General features: G+C 39.3%; 1 protein-coding gene across 1 annotated transcript; it reads left to right on the top strand.

Annotated features, from left to right (window-relative positions):
- Positions 1–258: 258 nt before the first annotated feature.
- On the top strand, positions 259–27,254 carry CYP3A4 (cytochrome P450 family 3 subfamily A member 4). Its single transcript, NM_001122775.1, has 13 exons — positions 259–386; positions 4,309–4,402; positions 6,310–6,362; positions 11,805–11,904; positions 14,263–14,376; positions 14,642–14,730; positions 15,996–16,144; positions 17,236–17,363; positions 18,051–18,117; positions 20,504–20,664; positions 23,023–23,249; positions 24,293–24,455; positions 27,145–27,254. The coding sequence occupies exons 1-13, from the start codon at positions 316–318 to the stop codon at positions 27,238–27,240; spliced, it is 1,512 nt and encodes a 503-aa protein (NP_001116247.1). The 5' UTR covers positions 259–315; the 3' UTR covers positions 27,241–27,254.

Here is a 27,254-nt window from a genome sequence, read left to right as displayed (position 1 = left end):
CAGTAACATTGATTGAGTTGTTTATGATACCTCATAGAATATGAACTCAAAGGAGGTCAGTGAGTGGTGTGTGTGTGTGATTCTTTGCCAACTTCCAAGGTGGAGAAGCCTCTTCCAACTGCAGGCGGAGCACAGGTGGCCCTGCTACTGGCTGCAGCTCCAGCCCTGCCTCCTTCTCCAGCATATAAACAATCCAACAGCCTCACTGAATCACTGCTGTGCAGGGCAGGAAAGCTCCATGCACACAGCCCAGCAAAGAGCAACACAGAGCTGAAAGGAAGACTCAGAGGAGAGAGATAAGTAAGGAAAGTAGTGATGGCTCTCATCCCAGACTTGGCCATGGAAACCTGGCTTCTCCTGGCTGTCAGCCTGGTGCTCCTCTATCTGTGAGTAACTGTCCAGGCTCCTCTTCTCTGTTTCCTTGGACTTGGGGTGCTAATCAGGCCTCTCTTTCCCTTATCTGTTTTGAAGATCAAAAAAGATGTTCAGGCCGGGCGTGGTGGCTTACACCTGTAATCCCAGCACTTTGGGAGGCTAAGGCAAGTGGACTGCCTGAGGTCAGGAGTTCAAGACCAGCCTGGCTAACATGGTGAAACTCCGTCTCTACTAAAAATACAAAAATTAGCTGGGCATGGTGGTGCACGCCTGTATTCCCAGCTACTTGGGAGGCTGAGGCAGGAGAATCGCTTGAACCCGGCAGGCGGAGGTTGCAGTGAGCTGAGATCATGCCAGTGCACTTCAGCCTGGGTGACAGAGTGAGGCTGTCTCAAAAAAAAAAAAAAAAAAAAAAGATGTTCAAGGAGAAGTAGCTTAAGTGTTGGATGCTACAAACATATAGAGGTTATTGTAGATCTTATGCAACTCTATAGAGGAATAAATAAGCATCTTCGCCATCCATCTTTAGTGGCAAGAAGGGTTTTGGGATAGCATTGATTGAGGATGATCTACTTGACAATAGTTTGGACCCAAGGAGGATAAGGAAGGAAAGTAGTGATGGATCTCATTCCAAACTTGGCTGTGGAAACCTGGCTTCTCCTTACTAAACTAGAATTTGGATTTTACATTTTCCCCTTTATGTTGCAGTAGAAGAGGATGAATCCTCTCACTGGTGGGATCCTGCCATCCTAGAGCAGGTAGAGAGAAGAGTCACTCCCCACTGTGGGTAGTGGAGGCTTCTCACATGTCACATTTCACTTCTACCTCAATTTCACTCTTACTAAGATTTGGGAATCATAATGACAGGAAAATAGAAAATATAAACCTCATTTTAATTCTTTCACAGAAAGGTTAGAAATTCAGTGAGTTGTGGCAACATATTTTCCATCTTCTGACATTTTAACACGAATTGATATGGCTTAAATTCATTCTATTTTAAACCAGATTTTTTTGGAGATAGTCTATTTCCAACATGTTCCTTCTAGGTGACAAATGAGGGCTGTTAGTTCAGTATTTGTTACAATAAATGTGTGTAAAATAACCTCACCTTTCCAGAATCATGTCAGGAATATGAATCTAATGCACAAATGTATAACTCTATGACAAGATTGCATATATCTTTTAAAATATACCTTCCCAACGTTCATTTTAATACCCCTATTTCAAACAAACCTGCTTAGCAGGTTATGTTAAACGCTCAGGGCAGGGGAGTAAGCAAGACTGTGAGCCAGTGATGACAGCAAAAGCATCCAGGTAGGATCAAAATGGAGTAAGAAAATATTCCTCATCCCTCAGGGTAGAACTCCAAAGAGATATTCATGGGTCCTAGCCCCGTAGTGGAGGTCACTCGAAGGACAAACATGTTTGCATCTCATCTGCTTGAAGCCTGGACACAGGGGCACCATCTGTGTCACTCTGTGTGTGGTCTGCCATGTTGTGGGGCAGTCACTACAGACTCAGGCAGCTGGGCAGACAATACCTTAGCCTTAGATGATGCTGATGCAGCCCAGGAGTCAGAAACTGTAGTGTAGACAATGCCCTCCTTAGGCCAACACAATTAAGTGCAATAGATGACTGGCTTTTCTGTTAGCCTCTTCATTGGAATCAAAAGCAGCATTACTCTACCAAACAGAGGGGAGCTGGAAAGAAACTACACAGTTTGCCCAGCCTAGCCTCTGCCTTGACACGGAACCATGTGAGTCTAGACATTCACCTAGATCATTCCTTGCGGATCAATGCTGCTGACACATTAACTCAATAGTTTGTCCTGGCCTGAGAGGTCATGTAACTTGTAGAAAGTTTAGAAGCAGAGATTAGTGTCATTTATTTTCCATGGCTGTGACAACAAAGGAAGGAACAGGAGCGGGAAAACCCGAGGCCACCCTGGTTTTGGTAGATGGTGCACACGCTTCCACTAACTGTTCTGGGGCAAAGATCCAAATGCACTATTGGGCCTGGCTATGCTGCTTCTGCTGGGTCCCCCAAACGTGAGCCTCCACGCCATTTCTCAGTTGTATTTTACCACATATTATCACAGTCACCGGATTTGTACAGAATATTTGGAACCTATACTGTCTTAAGGGTTACCCTTTAAAGAAGAGAAAACAAGGTTTTAATTCAACTGTCTGGAACATTTTATGTTTACTTATGTGGAATACTACATCTTTTGTTATAAACAGGAGGGAATGTGGACATTAGAAGGCCCCTACCTTTTAGCTAAAAGCCCATATGAAGCATATGGATCCATTTATACACACCATGCTTTTCAGCTACATTTTCCTAATTTGCCTCTCTGGGGCCAACCTTGTGGGACTAGCAGATTCATGGTTGAGTTGAAGGATGGTGACCTCTTCCATCAGCTTTTCTTCTTCCTCCAGTCTTCCAACCCTCAGTAACATCAGACTGGGAAGGTCTTCAGACATCCAGAAACCCCAGTTCGGGGAGTTCATACATGACCCATCAAAGATGAGTTGCAAGCAGGCCTGCCTTAGGGAGCACCAGCCTTAATGGGTTTTCCTACAGAGATAGTTGATGGGCAGATGCAATAAACTGACTGCTTTGTGATTGACCACCTTGAGAAAAATGAGCATGTCTGGCTGTGTTAGTCTTTTCTTGCATTGTTATAAAGAAATACCAGAGTCTGGGTATTTATAAAGAAAAGGGATTTAATTGTCTCATGGTTCTGCAGGCTGTACAGAAAGCATAGTGACTTCTTCCTCTAGGGAGGTCTCAGGAAATTTACAATCATGGCAGAAGGTGAAGGAGAAGCAGACAGATCTTACATGGCTGGAGCAGAAGCAAGAGAGGCTGGGGAGAAGGTGCCACACATTCAAACCACCAGATCTCATAAAAACTCATTGTCACAAGGACAACACCTAAGGCGGGATGGTGTGAAACGATGAGAAACTGCCCCTAGAATCCAATCATCTACCAGGCCCCACCTCCAGTATTGGGGATTGCATTTCAACATGAGATTTTGGTAGGGGCACAGATTCAGACCATATCACTGGCACTGTGCTAATCAGATGAATATCACCAGTTGGAAGGCTAGATTCCACAAGAGGAGGAATGACCTGGAAATTGGTTCTTTAGTTGTGATTCTTCTGCACACTGTCATTCAGGGAAATATGAGTCAATCATCCTTCCCAATAGGTCAAATCAACCAGATCATCTGATCACAGAGACTGAGGTGTAGCTGAAAGCTGCTCACATTTCTATGAGGTCAATGGAAGCCTTGAGCACAGTTGTCAATCTGTAGAAATAAGGACTCTGTGACTCCTCCAAGACCTCTCTGTGAATGACGGTTTAAGAAGGACCAGATCCTAAAACAGGGTCAGAGCTTAGAGGGAAGGGAAAGCATAAAAGCCTCTGAGCAAATTCTAAAGACAGGGTCACCATAGGCTCTCAGTGACCCTCTGTGACTGAGTGGATGCAGTGATGCAAAATCTCATCATCACTGCGGAAGACAAAAAAATGTCACCCTTTCTACCTAGGATGAGAATCCCCAAATTTGGGGAGAGGCCACTTACTAAATAGACGTAAAGGAACAAAGTGACCTGGAAGAATTCCTGCCTGAACCTCTCAGGATCATTCACATTTGAGAACATTTATCAAATATTCATTCCAGGACTGGGACCATGAAGACTTCAGCTGCTTTGAGCTAATCATTGTAACTTTTTGGTGTCTCATGGTGGAGGCAGGAAAGGACCTGATGAACAAATATAATCATTGCCGTCAGAGTTACTGTTATTATTTCTTGCCTTAATGTTACCTCCTTCTCTTGAGCATTCCAGTTCCTCAGTCAATGACTCATCAACCCCTATATCTATAAAGTCACAATCGCTGTGACTTGATTTCTGTTTCACTTTGTAGATATGGAACCCATTCACATGGACTTTTTAAGAAGCTTGGAATTCCAGGGCCCACACCTCTGCCTTTTTTGGGAAATATTTTGTCCTACCGTAAGGTGAGTGTTTTTGAGCTCACTCTTTTGCTTCTTATGATTGCCAAGAGCAGCTTAGTTCCATCAGTAAAAATGCTTCTCCTCAGGGGGAAGGTCTGAAGTTTTACACTTTCAGAAACAGTGTGTAGGCATCACCCAGAACATGGCAATGTTTACCTAAGGGCTCTCTTGCTAACTCTCAGGAACCTCAGGTTTGCCTCAGTTGAACAGCCCAAATCTCAGGTAGATCAGCAACCTGATGCTCAGAACTTGATGTGCAAACTTTGTGAGCGCCATAAAGGAGGTTTTCTTTTTGCTCTATGCAGGTTCCCAGGAAGGTACAGTCATAGTTAGTATTAAAAGTAGGAAAAGGACCCCCTGATTGTGACTTGTTATCTGTGTACATGAGAGTCAAACTTTCCTCTCTGTAGCAAGAGCTCTTGAGCAGCCTTTTTTCCCTTCCTTCTGGACAGCTTTGAAACTCAATTTATTAGGGAGCCCAGGTATTTACCTTTGGGTCATTTGCACCTGCTTCAATCCTCTCCGAAAAATGCTAAATTCCCTGAGGATATCTCCATGGCTCTACCCCAGCTCTTACTCCCCATGACATCTTTTGCAGCTTTGAGAGACAGAACAAAGGGGTTCTGCTTTACTTCTTTTCCTTCAAAGGCTGCACCTTATGGGTGAGTCTGATCACAGACTGGATATAACTGAGATGAGACAGTGGTTGTCAATCAAACTCAGATATTTAAGCACAAAATGAGTTTGTGGGGTTTTTTTTTTACACAAAGGCGGAATCACATGCAAAATCACTAGAAAGGGGATGATTTGATTAAATTATTAAATATTCAATTTTGCTGAATAGAATGTAATATGTGCCACGTGGACCGTGAACTTTGGCCGAGCCTTTGTGCCTAACCTAGTCTGATGCTCTGCCCAGGGTCTGGGCCCTGGATGGAAAATTAGGAGCCCATGTCCACATGGCCAGCCGCAGCAGTCAGCTCTTTGGCTTACATCATCTTTCCCACATACCTGAGGCTTGTTTCTCAGATTCAAATTCTCTCAGGTGAGGGCTTTGTTGTCTAATTACTATCCAGGAATTTCATATTTTTTCCCTGTGCAAAAGCAATAATTTCCCCGCCACCTTTTCCAGGTCAACTCTTTAGTAGATGTACCCCCAAGATGCACATTCCTGGGACCTTTGTTTGCACAGTTAAAATGTCACCCCTGAAATGTCGATACAGGAAGGTTTGTTTTTAAGTTTCAGTGAAAATTCTGAGCAAGTGTTGTAATTTGCTGTGTCCGATGTGTAGAGGGGACATTTTCTCAGAACTTCCATGTTAAGCTGGAAAACTGGAAAGTGAGTTCACTTTGTCATTCTGTCACTCATTCATTTTCTCACTCAACAACATGCCTCAGACTTACCTAAATCTGCTAGACTAAAGGAGTTCCCTGGTGTCTGTAACTTTCCAATTCTGCTAGAACTCTAGAGCGAGCTCATGAAATAAATGAAAAGGATGACAAAGAGATAAAACACTGTGCATTCTCTTCTGATGCTAATTCACTTTCCCTCGGCCTCAGTTTCCCCATGTGCCCCTGGAGGTGATCATTCAGGGATTCATGAGATTTTCGAGACAACACATGAAAAAGCAAAAAGACATCAGAAAGACAAGGAGGTACTTAGTATTTATACACAAGGATAAGTCATTCAGTATCCACAACACTTGGAGAGAATTCAAGAGTGATTTTAAATTTCCCTTTTCAAATACCTCCTCTGTTTTCTCTTATTTCCTTTATGACGTCTCCAAATAAGCTTCCTCTAACTGCCAGCAAGTCTGATTTCATTGGCTTCGACTGTTTTCATCCCAATTAGAGGCAGGGTTAAGTACATTTAAAATAATAATCAAATATTATTTTGTTTCTCCTCCCAGGGCTTTTGTATGTTTGACATGGAATGTCATAAAAAGTATGGAAAAGTGTGGGGGTGAGTATTCTGGAAACTTCCATTGGATAGACTTGTTTCTATGATGAGTTTACCCCACTGCACAGAGGACAGTCTCAGCCCAAAGCCTCTTGGGATGAAGCTCTTGTCAACCTAACTACAAACAGAGAGAAGTTCTCTGAAAGAAGAAGATATTTATTTGGGTGTAGAGTATTGCAATGGGAATCTGCATGCCTTTATAAACAATGTGCAAATTCAGGGAAGTAAAGCAAGACAAAGAGGCTCCAAGGAAAATATGAGGAGGATTTCTTATCAGTTTTGAAATAATTATCCTTCGCTACAAAGATCAGTAACAAAGGTGACGCCTCACCAAGGTTGGACAGGCAGTTGCTGGGCAGGTGTCCTTGCAGAAATATTTTTTTTAATGTTGGGATGGCCTTTGTGCAAGCTTGTAGTTTTGCGGAGTCTTTTGTGATAGTTTTGTTATCAGGCACACAAGCATGAGAATCCTCTCTTCATAGCCTTCTTTGATTTATTTGTCAGGGTTTTTAAACACACACACACACACACACACACACACACAACTAGTGACATCATTTTGGTTCTAACAACATTCACACTGGTTATTGTAAAACTTTTCGAAGGTTGTCCTACCAAGGATCCCATGTGTCACCAGGTGTCAAGTTCTACAGTCTGAACTAGGCTGGGAGCATCGTGATTACTTTTCTCCAGACTTTGGTGGCCCAGGGACTCACAGCATCATGCTCTGTCCAGTGTCTGCCTATTCCCCTCTTCTTTTTTTTTCCTTAGGTGCCCTTTTATTACATGCGTTGTCTCAGACCCTTCTAATATGTGCTCATAAATACATCATATCATCTCCTTCCCACATCAATTCACTTTCAATTAAAAGCCAAAACTCTTTCATTTAGACTTTGGATTTAAAGTGCTTTTGAATGAAGGGTTGAGAGATAATAGAGAAATAGATTGGCAAACCATTTATACTCTGCTGTTGTTGTTTTTTAATTTTATCTGCAAGTGTGGAACTTTTCATTCTGTTTTGTTATTAAATTTAAGCCAAGACTTTTTAATAGAAGGGTATATAAGCATTTCTTTGTCTATACCTTTCTGCTGAATTTGAAGAAATGCTGAATATTCTTAACCACTGGCGGGCTGATGGACTGTGATTTTATTTTATTTTTTATTTTTAGTTTTTTAAATTATACTTTAAGTTCTGGGTTACATGCATAGAATGTGTAGTTTTGTTACATAGGTATACATGTGCCATGGTGGTTTGCTGCACCCATCAACCCATCACCTACATTAGGTATTTCTCCTAATGCTATCCCTCCCCTAGCCCCCCACCCAACAACACGCCCCAGTGTGTGATGTTTCCCTCCCCGTGTCCATGTGTTCTCATTGTTCAACTCCTACTTAGGAGTGAGAACATGTGGTGTTTAGTTTTCTGATCTTGTGATAGTTTGCTGAGAATGATGGTTTCCAGCTTCATCCTTGTCCCTGCAAAGGACATGAACTCATTGTTTTTTTATGGCTGCATAGTATTCCATGGGGTATACGTGGCACATTTTCTTTATCCAGTCTGTCATTGATGGACATTTGGGTTGGTTCCAAGTCTTTGGTATTGTGAATAGTTCTGCAATAAACATATGTGTGCATGTGTCTTTATCACAGAATGATTTATAATGCTTTGGGTATATGCCCAGTAATGGGATTGCTGGGTCAAATGGTATTTCTAGTTCTAGATCCTTAAGGAATCACCACACTGTCTTCCACAATGGTTGAACTAATTTACACTCCCACCAACAGTGTAAAAGTGTTCCTATTTCTCCACATCCTCTCCAGCATCTGTTGTTTCCTGACTTTTTAATGATCACCATACTACCTGGCATGAGATAGTATCTCATTGTGGTTTTGATTTGCATTTCTCTAATGACCGGTGATGATGAGCATTTTTTCACATGTCTGTTGGCTGCATAAATGTCTTCTTTTGAGAAGTGTCTGTTCATATCCTTTGCCCATTTTTTGATGGGGTTGTTTGCTTTTTTTCTTGTAAATTTGTTTAAGTTCTTTGTAGATTCTGGATGTTAGCCCTTTGTCAGATGGATAGATTGCAAAAATTTTCTCCCATTCTGTAGGTTGCCTGTTTGCTCTGATGATGGTTTCTTTTGCTGTGTAGAAGCTCTTTAGTTTAATCATATCCCATTTGTCAATTTTGGCTTTTGTTGCCATTGCTTTTGGTGTTATATTTATGAAGCCTTTGCCCATGCCTGTGTCCTGAATGGTATTGCCCAGGTTTTCTTCTAGGATTTTTATGGTCCTAGGTCTTACATTTAAGTCTTTAATCCATCTTGAGTTAGTTTTTGTATAAGGTGTAAGGAAGGGGTCCAGTTTCAATTTTCTGCATATGGCTAGGCAGTTTCACCAACACCATTTATTAAATAGGAAATCTTTTCCCCATTGCTTTTGTGTGTCAGGTTTGTCAAACATCAGATGGTAGTAGATGCCTGGTGTTATTTCTGAGGCCTCTGTTCTGTTCCATTGATCTATATTTCTGTTTTGGTACCTGTACCATGCTGTTTTGGTTACTGTAGCCTTTTAGTATAATTTGAAGTCAGGTAGCGTGATGCCTCCAGTTTTGTTCTTTTTGCTTAGGATTGTCTTGTCTATGTGGGCTCTTTTTTGGTTCCATATGAACTTTAAAGTAGTTTTTTCCAATTCTATGAGGAAAGTCAGTGATAGCTTGATGGAAATAGCATTGAATCTATAAATTACCTTGGGCAGTATGGCCATTTTCATGATATGGAGTCTTCCTACCCATGAGCATGGAATGTTCTTCCATTTGTTTGTGTCCTCTTTTATTTCATTGAGCAGCAGTTTGTAGTTCTCCTTGAAGAGGAGAACTTCACATCCCTTGTAAGCTGGATTCCTAGATATTTTATTCTCTTTGTAGTAATTGTGAATGGGAGTTCACTCATGATTTGGCTCTCTGTTTGTCTATTATTGGTGTGTAGGAATGCTTGTGATTTTTGTACATTGATTTTGTATCCTGAGACTTTCCTGAAGTTGCTTATCAGCTTAAGGAGTTTTTGGGCTGAGACGATGGGGTTTTCTAAATATACAATCATGTCATCTGCAAACAGAGACAATTTGACTTCCTCTTTTCCTAATTGAATATCCATTTCTTTCTCTTGCCTGATTGCCCTATTCAGAACTTCCGACACTATGTTGAATAGGAGTGGTGAGAGAGGACATCTTTGTCTTGTGCCGGTTTTCAAAGGGAATGCTTCTAGTTTTTGCCCATTCAGTATGATATTGGCTGTGGGTTTGTCATAAATAGCTCTTACTATTTTGAGATATGTTCCATTGATACCTAGTTTATTCAGAGTTTTTAGCATGAAAGGCTGTTGAATTTTGTCAAAGGCCTTTTCTGCATCTATTGAGGTAATTATGTGGTTTTTGTCATTGGTTCTGTTTATGTGATGGATTACATTTATTGATTTGGTATTTTGAACCCAGCCTTGCATCCCAGGGATGACGCTGACTTGATCCTGGTGGATAAGCTTTTTGATGTTTTGCTGGATTTGATTTGCCAGTATTTTATTGAGGATTTTCGCATCGATATTCATTAGGGATATTGGACTAAAATTCTCTTTTTTTGTTGTGTCTCTGCCAGGCTTTGGTATCAGGAGATACTGGCCTCATAAAATGAGTTAGGGAGGATTCCCTCCTTTTCTATTGTTCAGAAAAATTTCAGAAGGAATGATAACAGCTCCTCTTTGTATCTCTGGTAGAATTCAGCTGTGAATCCATTTGGTCCTGGACTTTTTTTGGTTGGTAGCCTATTAATAATTGCCTCAATTCAAAACCTTATTATTGATCTATTCAGAGATTCAACTTCTTCCTGGTTTAGTCTTGGGAGGGGGCGTGTGTCCAGGAATTTATCTATTTCTTCTAGATTTTCTGGTTTATTTGCATAGAGGTGTTTATAGTATTCTCTGATGGTAATTTGCATTTCTGTGGGATCAGTGGTGATATCCTTTTTATCATTATTTATTGCATCTATTTGATCCTTCTCTCTCTTTTTTTTTTTTTAATTTTATTTTTATTTTTTATTTATTTTTATTTTTTATTATACTTTAAGTTTTAGGGTACATGTGCACATTGTGCAGGTTAGTTACATATGTATATTTTCTTTATTAGTCTTGCTAGCAGTCTATCTATTTTGTTGACCTTTTTAAAAAAACCAGCTCCTGGATTCACTGATTTTTTGAAGGGTTTGTTGTGTCTCTATCTCCTTCTGTTCTGCTCTGATCTTAGTTATTTCTTGTCTCCTGCTAGCTTTTGAATTTGTTTACTCTTGCTTCTCTAGTTCTGTTAATTGTGATGTTACTGTGTCAATTTTAGATCTTTCCTGCTTTCTCTAGTGGGCGTTTAATGCTATAAATTTCCCTCTACACACTGCTTTAAATGTGTCCCAGAGATTCTGGTACATTGTGCCTTTGTTCTCATTGGTTTCACAGAACATCTTTATTTCTGCCTTCACTTCCTTATTTACCCAGTAGTCATTCAGGAGCAAGTTGTTCAGTTTCCATGTAGTTGTGTGATTTTGAGTCACTTTCTTAATCATGAGTTGTAATTTGATTTCACTGTGGTCTGAGAGACAGTTTGTTGTGATTTCTTTTCTTTTACATTTGCTGAGGAGTATATTAATTCCAATTATGTGGTCAATTTTAGAATAAGTGCGATGTGGTGCTGAGAAGAATGTATATTCTGTTGATTTGGGGTGGAGATTTCTGTAGATGTCTATTAGGTCCTCTTGGTCCAGAGCTGAGTTCAAGTTCTGAATATCCTTGTTAATTTTCTGTCTTGTTGATCTGTCTAATATTGACAGTGGGGTGTTAAAATCTCCCATTATTATTGTGTGGAAATCTTAGTCTCTTTGTAGGTCTCTAAGAACTTGCTTTATGAATCTGGGTGCTCCTGTATTTGGGTGCATATATATTTAGGATATTTAGCTCTTCCTGTTGAATTGATCCCATCACCATTATGTAATGCCCATCTTTGTCTCTTTTGATCTTTGTTGGTTTTATATTCTTTTTAAAATAAAATATTTTAAACATATGAAACATTATGGAGAATGGCATGGGAAATATCCACGTATACACCACCCAGCTTAACAAATGCTCTACTGTCATTTCTAACCATGGTCTCTTTGAAGAGCTCTTTTGTCTTTCAATGTCTCTTCCTTGTTTGGCCCACATTATCCTTCATCTTATGAAGACTTGGGTGGCTCCTGTGTCAGACTCTTGCTGTGTGTCATACCTAATGAACTAGAACCTAAGATTACTGTGTATTGTACAACTAAGGGATTATGTAAAGTCAGGATCAAAGTCTGGCTTCCTGGGTTGGGCTCCAGCTGTAGAATAAGGCTGTTGATGTTTAATCAACTCTGTTTTTTTCACACAGCTTTTATGATGGTCGACAGCCTGTGCTGGCTATCACAGATCCTGACATGATCAAAACAGTGCTAGTGAAAGAATGTTATTCTGTCTTCACAAACCGGAGGGTAAGCATTCATGTGTTGAAATTAAAATACTGATTGATTGATTAAATTTATATTTTGAAATTCTTATATATTCATAGACAGTTGCCTAAAAAATGTCCAGGAAGGTTCCACGTCCACTTCATCCTGTCCCCCCTGAATGGTAACATCTTGCAATCTTGCATAACTATAAATACAGTATATTCATGTTACTATAGTACAGGAAATTGACATTGATACAGTTCACAGAGCTTATTCAGATTTCACCAGCTTTATGTGCCCTCATTTCTGTTCTATGCAAATTTATCACAATCATAGATTTGTGCAATGACCAGCATGATCAAAATGCAGAACCCATTTGTGTTCTATACAAATTTATCACATCATTAGTAGATTTGTGCAACGACCAGCATGATCAAGATGCAGATCCACTCTGTCTCCATGTGGCTCCCTCCTGCTATCCTACAGTCACAAGTCTTTTTCTCTGACAGGGTCCATATCAGAGCAAACTATTTTTTATTTCGAGGTGATCAATGTATTAATATTTCCTTTTCTGGATTGTACTTTTGGTGCCATGTTTGAAAGTTCTTTGCCTAGCCCTCCTTCCTATATTGCTGTTTTTTTCTAAAAGTCATAAAGTTTAATGCTTTACTAAATGTAGCTCTATTATCAATTTTGTGTTATTTTTTGTATAAGGTATGAGATTTAGATCAGGGTTCATTTTTTTTGTGGCTAATGGCTGTCCAATTCCTCCAACGCCATTTTTGGAAAGGTGGGTATATTGTTAAAAATCAACTGGGCATACTTCTTTGCATCTCTCACGTACTACTGTGTCCCATTGATCACTGTGTTTATTATTCCACCAATACCACACTGTGTTGACCCTAGTAGCTGTACACTAACTCTTAACCTCGTGTAGAGTGATTCTTCCCACTTTTATTGACTTATTTTTTCAGATTTGTTTTAACTCTTCCTGGTCCTCTGCTTTTCCATAAAAATTCAGAATGAGTTTCTCAGTGTCTACAAATAAACGTGCTGTTATTTTGACAAGAATTGAATTAAATATATAGACCAGTTTATGGAAAATGTGTATCTTTACTGTTTGATCTTTCAATTCATGAACATAGTATGCCTCTCCATTTCCTTAGATTTTCTTTGATTGCTTTTAACATCTTGTAGTTTTCAGCATAGAGATCCTGTACATGTTTTGTTAGATTTACAGCTAAATTATTTCATTTTTGTTGGAATGACTGTAAATGATATTATGTTTTTCTTGTATTTTCAGATATTGATTGTTGTTACATAGAAATGTGCTTTGATTTTGTGTGTTGATCTGGTATCCTAGAACCTTGCAGAACTGACATAGTAGTTCTAGAAGTCTCTTTGTATATGCCTTGAGATTTTACACATTGTCAGTTATGTCACTTGAAAATAGAGACAATTCTTTTATTTCCTTTCCAATCTGTATGCCTTTCATTTCTTTTCTTTTGTCTATTGCACTAGGACTTCCCAGTATAATGTTGAGTAAATGTGGTGAATTTTTGAATTGTTCCTAATCTTAGGAGGGAAGCCTTCAGTTCTTTCATCATTAAGCATCATTTAGATGAAGTGGGCTGTTTTTTTGTAGATTCTCTTTATCAAATTGAGGAATTTTCTCTCCCTAGTTTGCTGAGTTTTTATCATAAATGAATGCTGGAAGTACTCATTATAAAAAAAAATGGCTATGGAAGATGAAAGAAAGTTTCAAGCATGCTGGCTTGATAGGCCAGTTCCAAGTTGGCAAAAATAATTATCTCTTTTTTCTTTCTATCCATGAAATAAAAAATTAAGAGACAAGAATGTTTATGGAATTGCATTATTTCTTCAAAATATGTTCCTAGTTTTAAAGGTATTACCTACTATTTTTTTTAAAACCATCACATTGAAGCACCTCTTTTTCACGTTGCCCATGCTGCAGGAGAACATAAAGACAGCTTGTCTGAGGCAACATGCAGTCCACCAAAGTCACCTGCTTGTCTGTCTCCACTCCCTCTCTACACTGCAGAAGTGCTAGGTCTTGATTCTGTCTATTCTACTGGAAGAACACATTCTCTACCACGTGGATAATTTGCATGTAAAAGAAGACTGGGATATAGAGGCTGGAGACGACATCAGGGTCTCCTGAACACTGCCGCCACCCCCCCGCCCCGCCCCACACAAATACATCCCAGGACACTGGGCATCTGGGATGAATCTCTATTGAGCATCTAGCATAGGGCCCATCACCCAGTAGACAGTCACTAAATAGTTGTTGAATAAGTGATGCCTGTTTAACACATTTTCTACAACGATGGAGACCTCCACAACTGATGTAGGACAAAATGTTTCTGCTTTGAACTCTAGCCTTTTGGTCCAGTGGGATTTATGAAAAGTGCCATCTCTATAGCTGAGGATGAAGAATGGAAGAGAATACGATCATTGCTGTCTCCAACCTTCACCAGTGGAAAACTCAAGGAGGTATGAAAATAACATGAGTTTTAATAAGAAACTTAAAGAATGAATCTGGTGGGGACAGGTATAAAATAAGATCACAGTCCCTTTCCAAGGGGTAGTCCACTGAATTTGAGCTTCCTAAAAATGGTCTTTTATCTTTATGTAAAGAAAACACATCACAAAATTCATTATAAAATGTCACTTACTGCTCCATGCTGGGGAAAGCCATGTCCCTCTGGGACTAGAGTCTGCACATTTAACTATGGGTGGTGTTGTGTTTTGTGCTTAGATGGTCCCTATCATTGCCCAGTATGGAGATGTGTTGGTGAGAAATCTGAGGCGGGAAGCAGACACAGGCAAGCCTGTCACCTTGAAAGAGTAAGTAGAAGTGCAGCCATGGGGTTCTGAGCTGTCATGAACCCCTCCAGCTGCCTGCCATGGAGCTGATATTCCTGCTGTTGGGTTATTCCAGTGACCAGACAAAAGGAGGGCTGTGGTAATGCAACTTCAATGGGTCTCCCAAGATGGGGCAGCTCCGATGAGGAGGTGGGGCAGCTGGAGGAAAAGGATCTTCTCCCCTGTGCACAGGGGCCAGGGTTTACATATCCATTAAATTGTCACCTTGGATATTCTAGAAGACTAAATACATCCTTTAGGGGGAAAAAGTGTGATTGTACCAAAGTTTTAAGCATGGAGTGTATGGGATGGTGGAAGGGGAAGGCACTTGTTATCTGTTGGTTGGCAGTGAGTAGGGTGGGAAAGTTATAATGGAGAACTTAGAATAACTTTGATCATTTCATGTTTTTTTCTGAGGGTATCAGTAGAATACTAAATATTAAAATTCCTACCATTTCTTTTTCCTCCAGTCTCAAAGAGAGAGGGTGGTAAAAACACTATAGGTAGGGCAAGCCTATTATTTGCTATCTACACTTATGCAGTAAAAACAGGTGTAATCTGAGTTTGTCCTGGGCAGACCAGGGATATGTGGTCACTCACTATAGAAATTTCCAAATCAAATTTTGAGAGATTTTTTTTTAACCAGGACATTATTGGTCATTATATTTTACAAAAATAATTCTGCCGTCAGGGCAACCTCAGCTCACCACAGCTGGGGATAGTGGAATTTTCCAAAGCTTGAGCAGGGAGTATAGAGAATAAGGATGATATTTCTAGGAGCTCAGAACAGGGTACTGTTGCTTTGTAAAGTGCTGAAGAGGAATCGGCTCTGGGCATAGAGTCTGCAGTCAGGCAATATCACCTGTCTTGAGCCCCTTAGGAAGAGTTAATTATTCTACTCTTGTTCTGCTGAAGCACAGTGCTTACCCATCTTGTATCATCCACAATCAATACATGCTACTGTAGTTGTCTGATAGTGGGTCTCTGTCTTCCTATGATGGGCTCCTTGATCTCAGAGGTAGGTCTAATTCAGTTCAGTGTCTCCATCACACCCAGCATAGGGCCAGCTGCATCACTGGCACCTGATAACACCTTCTGATGGAGTGTGATAGAAGGTGATCTAGTAGATCTGAAAGTCTGTGGCTGTTTGTCTGTCTTGACTGGACATGTGGATTTCCTGCTGCACGCATAGAGGAAGGATGGTAAAGAGGTGCTGATTTTAATTTTCCACATCTTTCTCCACTCAGCGTCTTTGGGGCCTACAGCATGGATGTGATCACTAGCACATCATTTGGAGTGAACATCGACTCTCTCAACAATCCACAAGACCCCTTTGTGGAAAACACCAAGAAGCTTTTAAGATTTGATTTTTTGGATCCATTCTTTCTCTCAATAAGTATGTGGACTACTATTTCCTTTTTTTTCTCTTGCTCTCTTAAAAATAACTGCTTTATTGAGATATAAATCACCATGTAATTCATCCACTTAAAATATACAGTTCAGTGATTTGTAGTACATTTGAAGATATGTGTGACCATCATCATTTTAAACTTTAAAACTTTTTTTGTCAATCTAGAGACCTCATACATTTTTAGCTATCAGCCCCCTGTCACAAACCCTGTCATCATATGCAACCACTAATCAACTTTCTGCCTCTATGGATTTGCCTATTCTGGACACTTCATAGAAATGATATTAATTCATCAGGGTTTTTTATTCTCTAGTTCATGAATTTGTACTTTAGTCTGTATCATTTTCTTTCTTCTGCTGGCTTCAGGCTTAGTTTGCCCTTCTTTGTTTACTATGTTGTGGCATGAATATAGATTATTGATTTGTGATTTTTTTGTTCTTCTAAATTTAGACATTACAGCTATAACTTTCCCTCTGAGCACTTCCTTTGCTAAATCCCATGAGATTGTGGCCTATCACATCTTAGTTTTTGTTCACCTCAAAACAGTTTCTATTTGCCCTTTTGGTTTCTACTTTGACTCATTGGTTACTTAAATGTTTATTATTTAACTTCCACATATGTGTGAGTTTCTCAATTTTCTTTCCCTTATTGATTTTATCTTTATTCCATGATAGGTGACAGAGATATGCTGTGTTATTTCTATCTTGACTACCTACTATTTCTTGAACAGCAAGATTAATTTTGAGCTTCAGATTATGATTTGGGTTATTCTAGGAGACTGTAGTCCAATAGATAAAGGCAAAGAGATTAGGGCATTGAATTTTGTTCCTTTTATCCTTCAAAAGATGCACAAGGGGCTGCTGATCTCACTGCTGTAGTGGTGCTCCCTATGCATAGACCTGCCCTTGCTCAGCCACTGGCCTGAAAGAGGGGCAAAAGTCATAGAAGGAATGGCTTCCAGTTGAGAACCTTGATGTCTTTTACTCTTCTGGTTGGTAGAGAAAACTAGAATTGCTCCAGGTAAATTTTGCACGTTCACAATGAATTTTTCTGTTTTTGTTTTGTTTTTCCTACAGTAGTCTTTCCATTCCTCATCCCAATTCTTGAAGTATTAAATATCTGTGTGTTTCCAAGAGAAGTTACAAATTTTTTAAGAAAATCTGTAAAAAGGATGAAAGAAAGTCGCCTCGAAGATACACAAAAGGTAAAATGTGGTGGTAGTTATAGGAGGATGTTTAGTTTTTCATAATTTTTTAGATAATATACATATGATCAGTGCAGTTACCTGTATGTTTTTAAAGAATGCTTTTAACATGAAGACTGCTCATGTTTAGAGCAAGAGAATTCATTTGGTAGAAATGCAGAAAGTGGGGTTTGGGGAAGGAGATATGAGAATGAGTCAGAGACAGCACATGAAATTTGATATCAGACACAACAATTAGTATGCCACGGCATAAATTTTATTGAGATAAAACTTTACCACTTTACTTCCCTTCAATAAATTGTCAGAGGATAAACATTACTGTTTGGAAATATATTTTACTGATATTATGCTTTCCCCAGATCATAGACTGGTAAAGACTCATTTCAAGTACAAACCTGTTATTTTACACATTCTCAAATGAAAGTCCCTATCAGGCCACCTGCTGAAGTGTAGCGTGTGTTAAATTTGAGCCATCTCACATGATAGCCAGATTTGTTTCAGGAAAACATCCTGCTTTCCAAGGATTTAGAAGGGTATGTTTTTCACTGGTGATTCAGGCAACATGCATCAGATTTCTGGTCTTCAAGGAGCCATATTCTCAGAAGGGAGATCAAGGACCGCGCTTGTGATTTACTTCTGACTTCAGGAGCCACTTTCTGTCAATGAAATTTCTCTTTTTGCTTCTAGCACCGAGTGGATTTCCTTCAGCTGATGATTGACTCTCAGAATTCAAAAGAAACTGAGTCCCACAAAGGTAACCAGAGTGTTTCTGAGGGCTACTTGTGGGGCACTCAGAGGGAGGGCCTTGTTCTGAAAATGTGCAGGAAGTATTCCAGGATGATGAGAATTTCTGCCACATAGCAGAACGACACATGTTTGAATGTTATAAGTGTAGCTGGAGGCACTTTCTAGAGGCATGCAGGCATAGATAGCCATGTTCTAAGATTAAAGGGCAACGCTAAGCAAACCTGGCATGCTAGAAAGTCAGTCCGTGGTCTGTGGATCACCTACATCAGATCAAATGCCAATTCTCAGCCTCCTTCAGATCCACTGAATAAAAGTTTCTGCCTAGAAATTTATTAGGTTGCTGCAAAATTAATTGTGGGTTTTTCCATTACTTTTAATTGCAAAAAAATGCAATTAAAAGTAATGGCAAAAACCACAATAACTTTTGCAGCTACCTAATACATCTAACATCCAATCAGGAGCCACGCTGTTCCAAAAAGGGTGATTTTAACTGGCAGTACTTGTTGAAAGTGTGTTCACCAGGTTAATCTACTGCAAAGTTATTTTCCACTTTGGAATGGATTAGTAACTTGTGGGGAAAACCTCTGAGACCGTGTAAATATCCTCTTTGTCTTCAATGTTTCACCTATGAGTTTTACAACCCATGTATGTTTTTTACTGAAGTCACTATTACTATGACAGTGGCAAAATGATGACCATGGTCAATTACAAGCCACCAAGACTTGGCAACCATCTCACAAAATTCCTGAATATTTAACTATTGGTTCTAGAGAGCAGGACTGGGCTTACTCCAGCATACTGCTTTAAATATATCCATGTCTACATCCACTTTTGTCTGTATGTCTATGTATCTATCTATGTATCTATCTAGCTATGTATCTATCTATATCTATCTATGTATCTATCTAGCTATGTATCTATCTATCTATCATCTATCTATCATCTATCCATCTATCATCTATCATTTATCCATCTATCATCTATCTACTTATCTATTATCTATCATCTAACTATTCATCTATCTATCCCAATATAACTTGCTGTGATAAAGGAAATAGTCTATTGTTTTACTGTTTCATATAGAAATCACTAGACACATATGGCTATTGAGCACTGGATATGTGGCTAGTGCCATTGAAGATCAATTTTAAACGGTATTTCAGTTTAATTTAATAAAATTTGATTTTAAATAGCCACTAGTGGATAGTGGCTACCATATTGGACAGCAGAGCTCTAAACTTTGAGATTATAGTTCAATTTCACATCAGTATCATCAGGTTCATGATAACTGAATACTATGATTAGGTAGTTGAATTTACTTATAACTGCATCACAGAAGTCTTCACTGGTAAATCACAGCTCTGTCGACCTTTCTCACACTCCTTTCATATTGGTTTTGGTTGTGAATTACATGGTTGGAGCAGGCATCATATTTATTTCTATGATCCAGGTCTCTAAAGGTCCTAATCCAGTCCTGATCAAACAGACCAGTGATGGACCATCCTGAGCTTCTCTCAGGAGAAAAATCAAGAGGGGCCCAACTTGTAATCATAGGAGCTTATGCTATTTTAATGCCATCCATCAGACTACAATCAATTACCACTCATCTAGCTTTTTGTCTGTCTCTCATTCTTGTACATCCTGAGATAGCCAATTCTGAGAACTGTAGCCTAGATCTATCACCTGATGCCTCTCAAAGATATAATCCGTGCTTCTCAAGCTAGGCTATGCACACAAATCACTGCATCTTGTGAAAGTTCAGATTTTGAATCAGTAGTTCAAGGGTGGGGTTTGAGATTTTGCATTTCTAATGAGCTCTCAGATGCTTCTGACCCATGGACCACACTTTGAATACCAAGAAGTGGTCTGTAGACCAATATTGGTCCCTTAAGTTCCCTCAAACATATCTACGGGAAACGTCCTTTAATTTTCCCTACATTTAACCATTAGTGTTGCAAATTCTCTCAAAGTTTGTCAAGATATATTGTAGCTAAAATAAATTACATTTTTCTTGGGGGAGAGGACTACCTCATATTAACTTACAATAAAGTACTTTTAGGATCATTCAAGGAACACACCCATAACACTGAGTATGTTATGCGGAAATGCTCTCTCTGGAAATTACACAGCCGTGCAGGTGGCGGGGGTGGCATGAGGAGGAGTGGATGGCCCACATTCTCGAAGACCTTGGGGAAAACTGGATTAAAATGATTTGCCTTATTCTGGTTCTGTAAGATACACATCAGAGTGAAACCACCCCCAGTGTACCTCTGAATTGCTTTTCTATTCTTTTCCCTTAGGGATTTGAGGGCTTCACTTAGATTTCTCTTCATCTAAACTGTGATGCCCTACATTGATCTGATTTACCTAAAATGTCTTTCCTCTCCTTTCAGCTCTGTCCGATCTGGAGCTCGTGGCCCAATCAATTATCTTTATTTTTGCTGGCTATGAAACCACGAGCAGTGTTCTCTCCTTCATTATGTATGAACTGGCCACTCACCCTGATGTCCAGCAGAAACTGCAGGAGGAAATTGATGCAGTTTTACCCAATAAGGTGAGTGGATGATACATGGAGAAGGAGGGAGGAGGTGAAACCTTAGCAAAAATGCCTCCTCACCACTTCCCAGGAGAATTTTTATAAAAAGCATAATCACTGATTCTTTCACTGACTCTATGTAGGAAGGCTCTGAAAAGAAAAAGAAAGAAACATAGTGAATGGTTGCTACTGGCAGAAGCATAAGATCTTTGTAAAACGTGCTGGCTCTGGTTCATCTGCTTTCTATTACCACAATAATGCTAAGTAAAAAACCTCCAAAAACCTCAGTGGCATCTAACAATAAGCATTTGTTGCTCACACTCATTTCACACTGGTTTTGGTTGTGAATTACATGTTTGCAGCAGGTACCATAGTGGTGTGTGATGTCCCCTTAGCTGTATCCACATATGGACACAGGAATTTGCTCTTTTTATCTCTTTTTATTTTCTTGGTTACAGACATGTGGCCTTTTTTTTGAAAGGTAACAATCACTTTCTCATATGTTATTTGATGCTAGTGGTCATAGCCTATTAGTCACATTTGTTTCCACGAGAAAGAAAAACCACTACACGGTTATACTAAGGATTTCAGTCCCTGGGGTGAGAGCCGTCTCGAATGTCTCCCCACTTCATAACTATTCCACACATCATAGTTGGATAGTGAGCTCTGCTGATATTGGCAGGACTTGCTCTGGTCTGGCTGTGGTCTGACGGAGCCTGGCCCTGGGTGTGCTGTGCAGGCTGACTCAGCTCTCCCCACACCTATCTCATGTTCCAGTCAGGCAGTAACTGGTGAAGAAGCCAAGCTAGGAACCAGGGTATATGGCTCCTGAGCTAAAGTCTTAAAACACTATCATATTGCCTTCCAAATATAACACCAAATACTAGGTGCATATCACCCACACTGTTTTCAGACCTCTGCCAAAACTGGGATTCTTTGTGGTATGAAGAGACACGGCTTTGGGGCTGGCCGGGCTATGGCAGTGAAGTGAACACAAAGGGATGTTCTTCAGAGATTACAGTCCAGCCCTGAAGCAACAACTAGGAGACTGTTTCAGCAAGTGAGGACACGGCTGTGTGGGGTTCTATCCTCTTTATAACTTCCACTAGCACTGAAATCGTGTTCTCTGGTTACATGCAACAAGAACCTTCTTTGTCATTTTTGGGATAGAAAGGGACTAGTTTATCCTCAAATTATTTATAGAGATTTTATATAATATAGTGTTTCTCTCCACATTTTATGTATATAACAAAAGTCCTCCTTTTAGTGTGTGTACACACATATATATACACATATATATGTGTGTGTGTATGTGTGTGTATATATATATATATACACATATATACACGGTTATTCTAAGGATTTCAGTCCCTGGGGTGAGAGCCGTCCTGAATGCTTCCCATCTTCATAACTCCTCCACACATCTCAGCAGGCCATTGAGCATATCAATGGGCATGACTGTTATTAAAACACTTTATATATATATAATATATATACATATACATATATAACATATATGTTATATAAAACATATATAAAACATATATGTATATATATAATACAAATCCTGCTTTTTAACTCTTTTTGTTTGTATATATAACAAAAAGAATTACCAAGCAGGACTTTGCAACCAATAATCCTTGTGTGGCACAGATAATTTGCTTTTTTTTTTTTTTGGTTTGAGCACATTTGTATAAACACATACACAAGGCAAGCACTAAAAATATTCCATGAATTGGCTGTAAATATTTCTTTTTTTATTATTGTTATATTTTAAGTTCTGGGGCACATGTGCTGAACGTGCAGGTTTGTTACATAGGTATACATGTTCCATGGTGGTTTGCTGCACCCATCAACTCATCAGCTACATTAGGTATTTCTCCTAATGCTATACCTCCTCTAGTCCCCCACCCCCCAACAGGCCCCGGTGTGTGATGTTCCCCTCCCTGTGTCCACACATCAGCACAGGAATTTGCTCTTTTTATCTGTTTTTACTTTCTTGATTACAGAGCTGTGACCTGCTTTTGAAAGGTAACAATCACTTTCTCATTTTTTTTGATCTTAGTGGTCATAGCCTATTAGTCATGTTTGTTTCCATGAGAAAGAAAACCACTACACAGTTATGCTAAGGATTTCAGTCCCTGGAGTGAGAGCTGTCCCGAATGCTTCCCACCTTCATAACTCCTCCACACATCTCAGTGGGCCACTGAGCATATCAATGGGCATGACAGTTATTAAAACACTTTATAAATGCTTCGATCCTTTACCAGTATGAGTTCGTCTCTGGAGCTCCTAATACTTCATTAGTACTGCATGGACTGAGTTAAAAGTTAATTCAAAATCTCAGTTTATCCAAATCTGTTTCGTTCTTTCCAGGCACCACCCACCTATGATACTGTGCTACAGATGGAGTATCTTGACATGGTGGTGAATGAAACACTCAGATTATTCCCAGTTGCTATGAGACTTGAGAGGGTCTGCAAAAAAGATGTTGAGATCAATGGGATGTTCATTCCCAAAGGGGTGGTGGTGATGATTCCAAGCTATGCTCTTCACCGTGACCCAAAGTACTGGACAGAGCCTGAGAAGTTCCTCCCTGAAAGGTACAAGGCCCCTGGGAAGGGAGCCCTCCCTGAACCAGCCTGGTTCAAGCATATTCTGCCTCTCTTAATCTACAGGACAGTCATGTGGTTGTATAATTATTTGCTTGTCTTTTTATATTTAGAGATTTTTTTAATCATCAAATTGATTATTGTCACACTTTACAAACCATAGACTAGATAAAAGAAAACTACAGTCATCCACAATTCCAACAACTTATGATGAAGGTCATCAGTTATGTCCTTATGGGTCATAAGTGTCCAAAATGTAAGGACTCTTTTAAAAACACATGATCACAATGCTATTATTATGTCCCCCCATAAATATAATCAAATATTTAGGAATAACATTTTAATAAAAAACATGCATCTAATCTTCAAAGAATTTTATAGCTTACTGGAACAGATAGACAAAGAAAGCAGTGATGATACTGCATTACATCAGTACAGTAGCATCATATGCCTGTGTAAATTATCTGACTTCAACTATTCTATGGAGGTGTGGGGGAGAAAGAGGGAGAGATGGAGAGAACAAGAAGGAGGAGAAGGAGGGAGAAGACAAGGTAAGGAGGAGAAGGAGGAGAATTAGAAAAACAAGAGAGGAGACGAGAAGGAAAGTGCAAAATAACAATTTTGAAATAGTGCAAGACAATTTCCCCTTCTCCTTCCTCATGACCAATGTAAGTGTGACTTGAGGCAGGAACCTACTTTTCCATCAGTCAGTCTCATCACTTATGTGCCTTTTATAGTGTGGACACATCACCACCCTGAATATAATTTCAGTGTTTAGAAATAAGTATTCTTTGCAACACTATTTATCTCATCTCAACAAGACTGAAAGCTCCTATAGTGTAAGGAGAGTAGAAAGGATCTGTAGCTTACAATTCTCATAGCAAAATAAGCATAGCAGGATTTCAATGACCAGCCCACAAAAGTATCCTGTGTACTACTAGTTGAGGGGTGGCCCCTAAGTAAGAAACCCTACCATGTAACTCCTAGGGGTATTATGTCATTAACTTTTAAAAAATCTACCAATGTGGAACCAGATTCAGCAAGAAGAACAAGGACAACATAGATCCTTACATATACACACCCTTTGGAAGTGGACCCAGAAACTGCATTGGCATGAGGTTTGCTCTCATGAACATGAAACTTGCTCTAATCAGAGTCCTTCAGAACTTCTCCTTCAAACCTTGTAAAGAAACACAGGTTAGTCAATTTTCTATAAAATTATAATTATAATTTCTATAAAATTATATAAAATTATTATAATTTCTATAAAATTATATAAAATTATTATAATCTCTATAAAATTATATAAAATTCTATAAAATTTCTATAAAATTATTATTTTCTATAAAAATAATGTTTTAAGAATTCTTTTAACTGAGGGGTCTGTATTTTTTAAAAAGAATATGCTTGTTTAATCTTTTACTAATTTGTTCTATGGGCCAAAGAATCAATTAGGCCCATCTGTAATCTTTAAGGGTGCTTCAGTTCTGGAGTTCAAAAGCTGTGGCATCAAAAACATCATGTAAAGCCCATGTAGATTAGCATGGCATAATTATCTGCAGTCTCCTTGAACTTGAGCAAAGTTTACATTCAGTTTCAAGTCGATTGGAAAGATGGGGAAGTATTTTGCACAGTCATGAAGTGTAATGATTACCTTGTTGTGACTTTTGAATGCTGCTCTCCCCAACCAGAACTTGGAGAAGCTTTCTCATGAGAGTGGCTCCCAACCACTAGCTGTACATTGGAATCACCAGGGAGCTTTAAAAATTCATGATGCCTGGGATATCACAGAAATTCTAAACTAATTTGCCCAGAGTGTGGCTTTAAAACTCCCCCATTGCTTCTCATGTGAAGCCAAGGTTGAGAATGACTAATTTAAGGCATTTCTGGTGGATATAAAGGACTACCACAGTCCAAGGCCATCCTGACTGACCTCACCTTCCAGGTGCCTAGCTCCATCCAGCTGGGCTCCTTTTCAACCCAATTATAACTCTATTAATGTTGTTCCTGGCTGGGCATGGTGGCTCATGCCTGTAATCCCAGCACTTTGGGAGGCTGAAGCGGGCGGATCACGAGGTCAGGAGATCGAGACCATCCTGGCTAATACGGTGAAACCCCGTCTCTACTAAAAATACAAAAAATTACCCTGGAGAGGTGGCGGGCACCTGTAGTCCCAGCTACTCTGGAGGCTGAGGCAGGAGAATGGCGTGAACCCCAGGGAGCGGAGCCTGCAGTGAGCCAAGATTGGGCCACTGCACTCCAGCCTGGGTGATAGCGAGACTCTGTCTCAAAAAAAAAAAAATGTTGTTCCCTTTCTCCTCATTTTGTTCTTATCTTTCAAGTCCTAGTTCAATCCCCAAGCCCCTCCAAAGTGTCTTCTCCTTCTAGTCCAGGGCCCATTTACTTCTCTGCTCTGTTATTGGATACTGGAGGCTATTATCATAAATTTCACAATTTGCCATTACATCATTGAGTTTTCTTCTCTATATTTTCTTTGTATCTAAGAATGTCTTCCCCCCTCCATTAACAATATCCTCTCATTTTATTCCTTTTTAAAATATCCCAGTAGTGCCTTGCAAGGGACTATATCTAATGCAAGCATTTGGTAAATGTTTAAGGAGTGATGTGCAGTTGATGGCTTGCATACATATATTAAGCTATTTAATGTGAACCTTTAAACAAATGCCATTCGTGCATATGCATGTGTGTGTGTGCGTGCACATGTGGGCTTTCAGGGTTTTTGAAAATTTTTAAATAATAAGGTGTTATATTTACAGAAAGATTTGAAATATTTTCTCTGAAGAAGTTAAAGAACAGATGTCATTGATTCATATTAAACAATACCCTATAAATCTTATTTCTAGGTCTCATGTATTTATTATTCAATTCCACCCCTTAAGTAGGCTTTCTATATAGGAGAGGAAGAAGACAGAAATAGTTTCCATATTATTTCCATATTCCATATTATTTGTGGCTTTAGGCCAGCAGTGTAGCTGTCTTATATGTGCTCAGACAGGGGACTCAGCCCTGAATAAAAGTGGTCCTCTGGCACACCTGGGATGGGGAAGGAACTCCTTGGTAAGCTCCCAACCTGGCACTTCTTGATCTCCCTGGCAATTTTCTTGCCCATTACTCCATGGAGATCAGAATATCACTCTGTTGTGTCCCCTCAACATGGAAGGAGTGTCTCAATAAGAATGGGGATAAAAGTTGAGTCCAAACACTGTAGGAATTGAGAGGTTCCCCACTTGCACTACCCTTGGAAGCCAAGAGAAGATGTTAAAAAATAAAAAGATAATGCTTCCTGAAGGTGCCTTCCCATCTTTACACTGGATGGGTTCAATTGGGAGGAATTACTGGACTCTGGAAGTTGAAGACTGTCCATATAATTAAAATGTACAATAACTACTCAGGGTTACCTTGCAAGTTTCAACATACACAAAATTAACTTTATATGACTCTTCAAAAATAGTTTGCCATCATACCTAATAATCTGGTTTAAATTTTAAAAACTCATCCATTTTACTTAAAATTTAAATCAAAAAAGAACACAGGTTCCCATGAATTTGTCTCAGGCCTGGCACAGAATAGTACTCCATAAATATTTTGTTAAATGATAGATGATGAATGCTCTCACTGTCCAATCTTCACACATCTTATAGACTAAGTATAAAGAATCCAAGATTTATAGTGCTGAAAGTAGTTTTTATATGTTTACAAAGCATTATTGTCATTACTGCATTTTTTTGCCCATTACTCCATGGAGATCAGAATATCACTCTGTTGTGTCCCCTCAACACTGAAGGAGTGTCTCACTCACTTTGATGCTATACTTTCTACTTTTGTTTATTTAATGCTTCTCAATATGCTTGTTTAACTGTTGCAGATCCCCCTGAAATTACGCTTAGGAGGACTTCTTCAACCAGAAAAACCCATTGTTCTAAAGGTTGAGTCAAGGGATGGCACCGTAAGTGGAGCCTGAATTTTCCTAAGGAC

Source organism: Pan troglodytes, chromosome 6 (genome assembly GCF_028858775.2).
Source record: "Pan troglodytes isolate AG18354 chromosome 6, NHGRI_mPanTro3-v2.0_pri, whole genome shotgun sequence".
Lineage (NCBI taxonomy): Eukaryota > Metazoa > Chordata > Mammalia > Primates > Hominidae > Pan > Pan troglodytes.
The sequence above is the reverse complement of the archived record's forward strand: the minus strand, read 5'-3'. Positions and strand labels throughout refer to the sequence as shown.

Bases quoted from the DNA above. Each gene is read 5' to 3' on its own strand.
- CYP3A4 (NM_001122775.1), top strand. From the start codon at position 316: ATGGCTCTCATCCCAGACTTGGCCATGGAAACCTGGCTTCTCCTGGCT. The intron at 14,377-14,641 runs GTATGAAAATAA...TTTTGTGCTTAG, and splicing joins CCAGTGGAAAACTCAAGGAG to ATGGTCCCTATCATTGCCCA. The intron at 14,731-15,995 runs GTAAGTAGAAGT...TTCTCCACTCAG, and splicing joins AAGCCTGTCACCTTGAAAGA to CGTCTTTGGGGCCTACAGCA.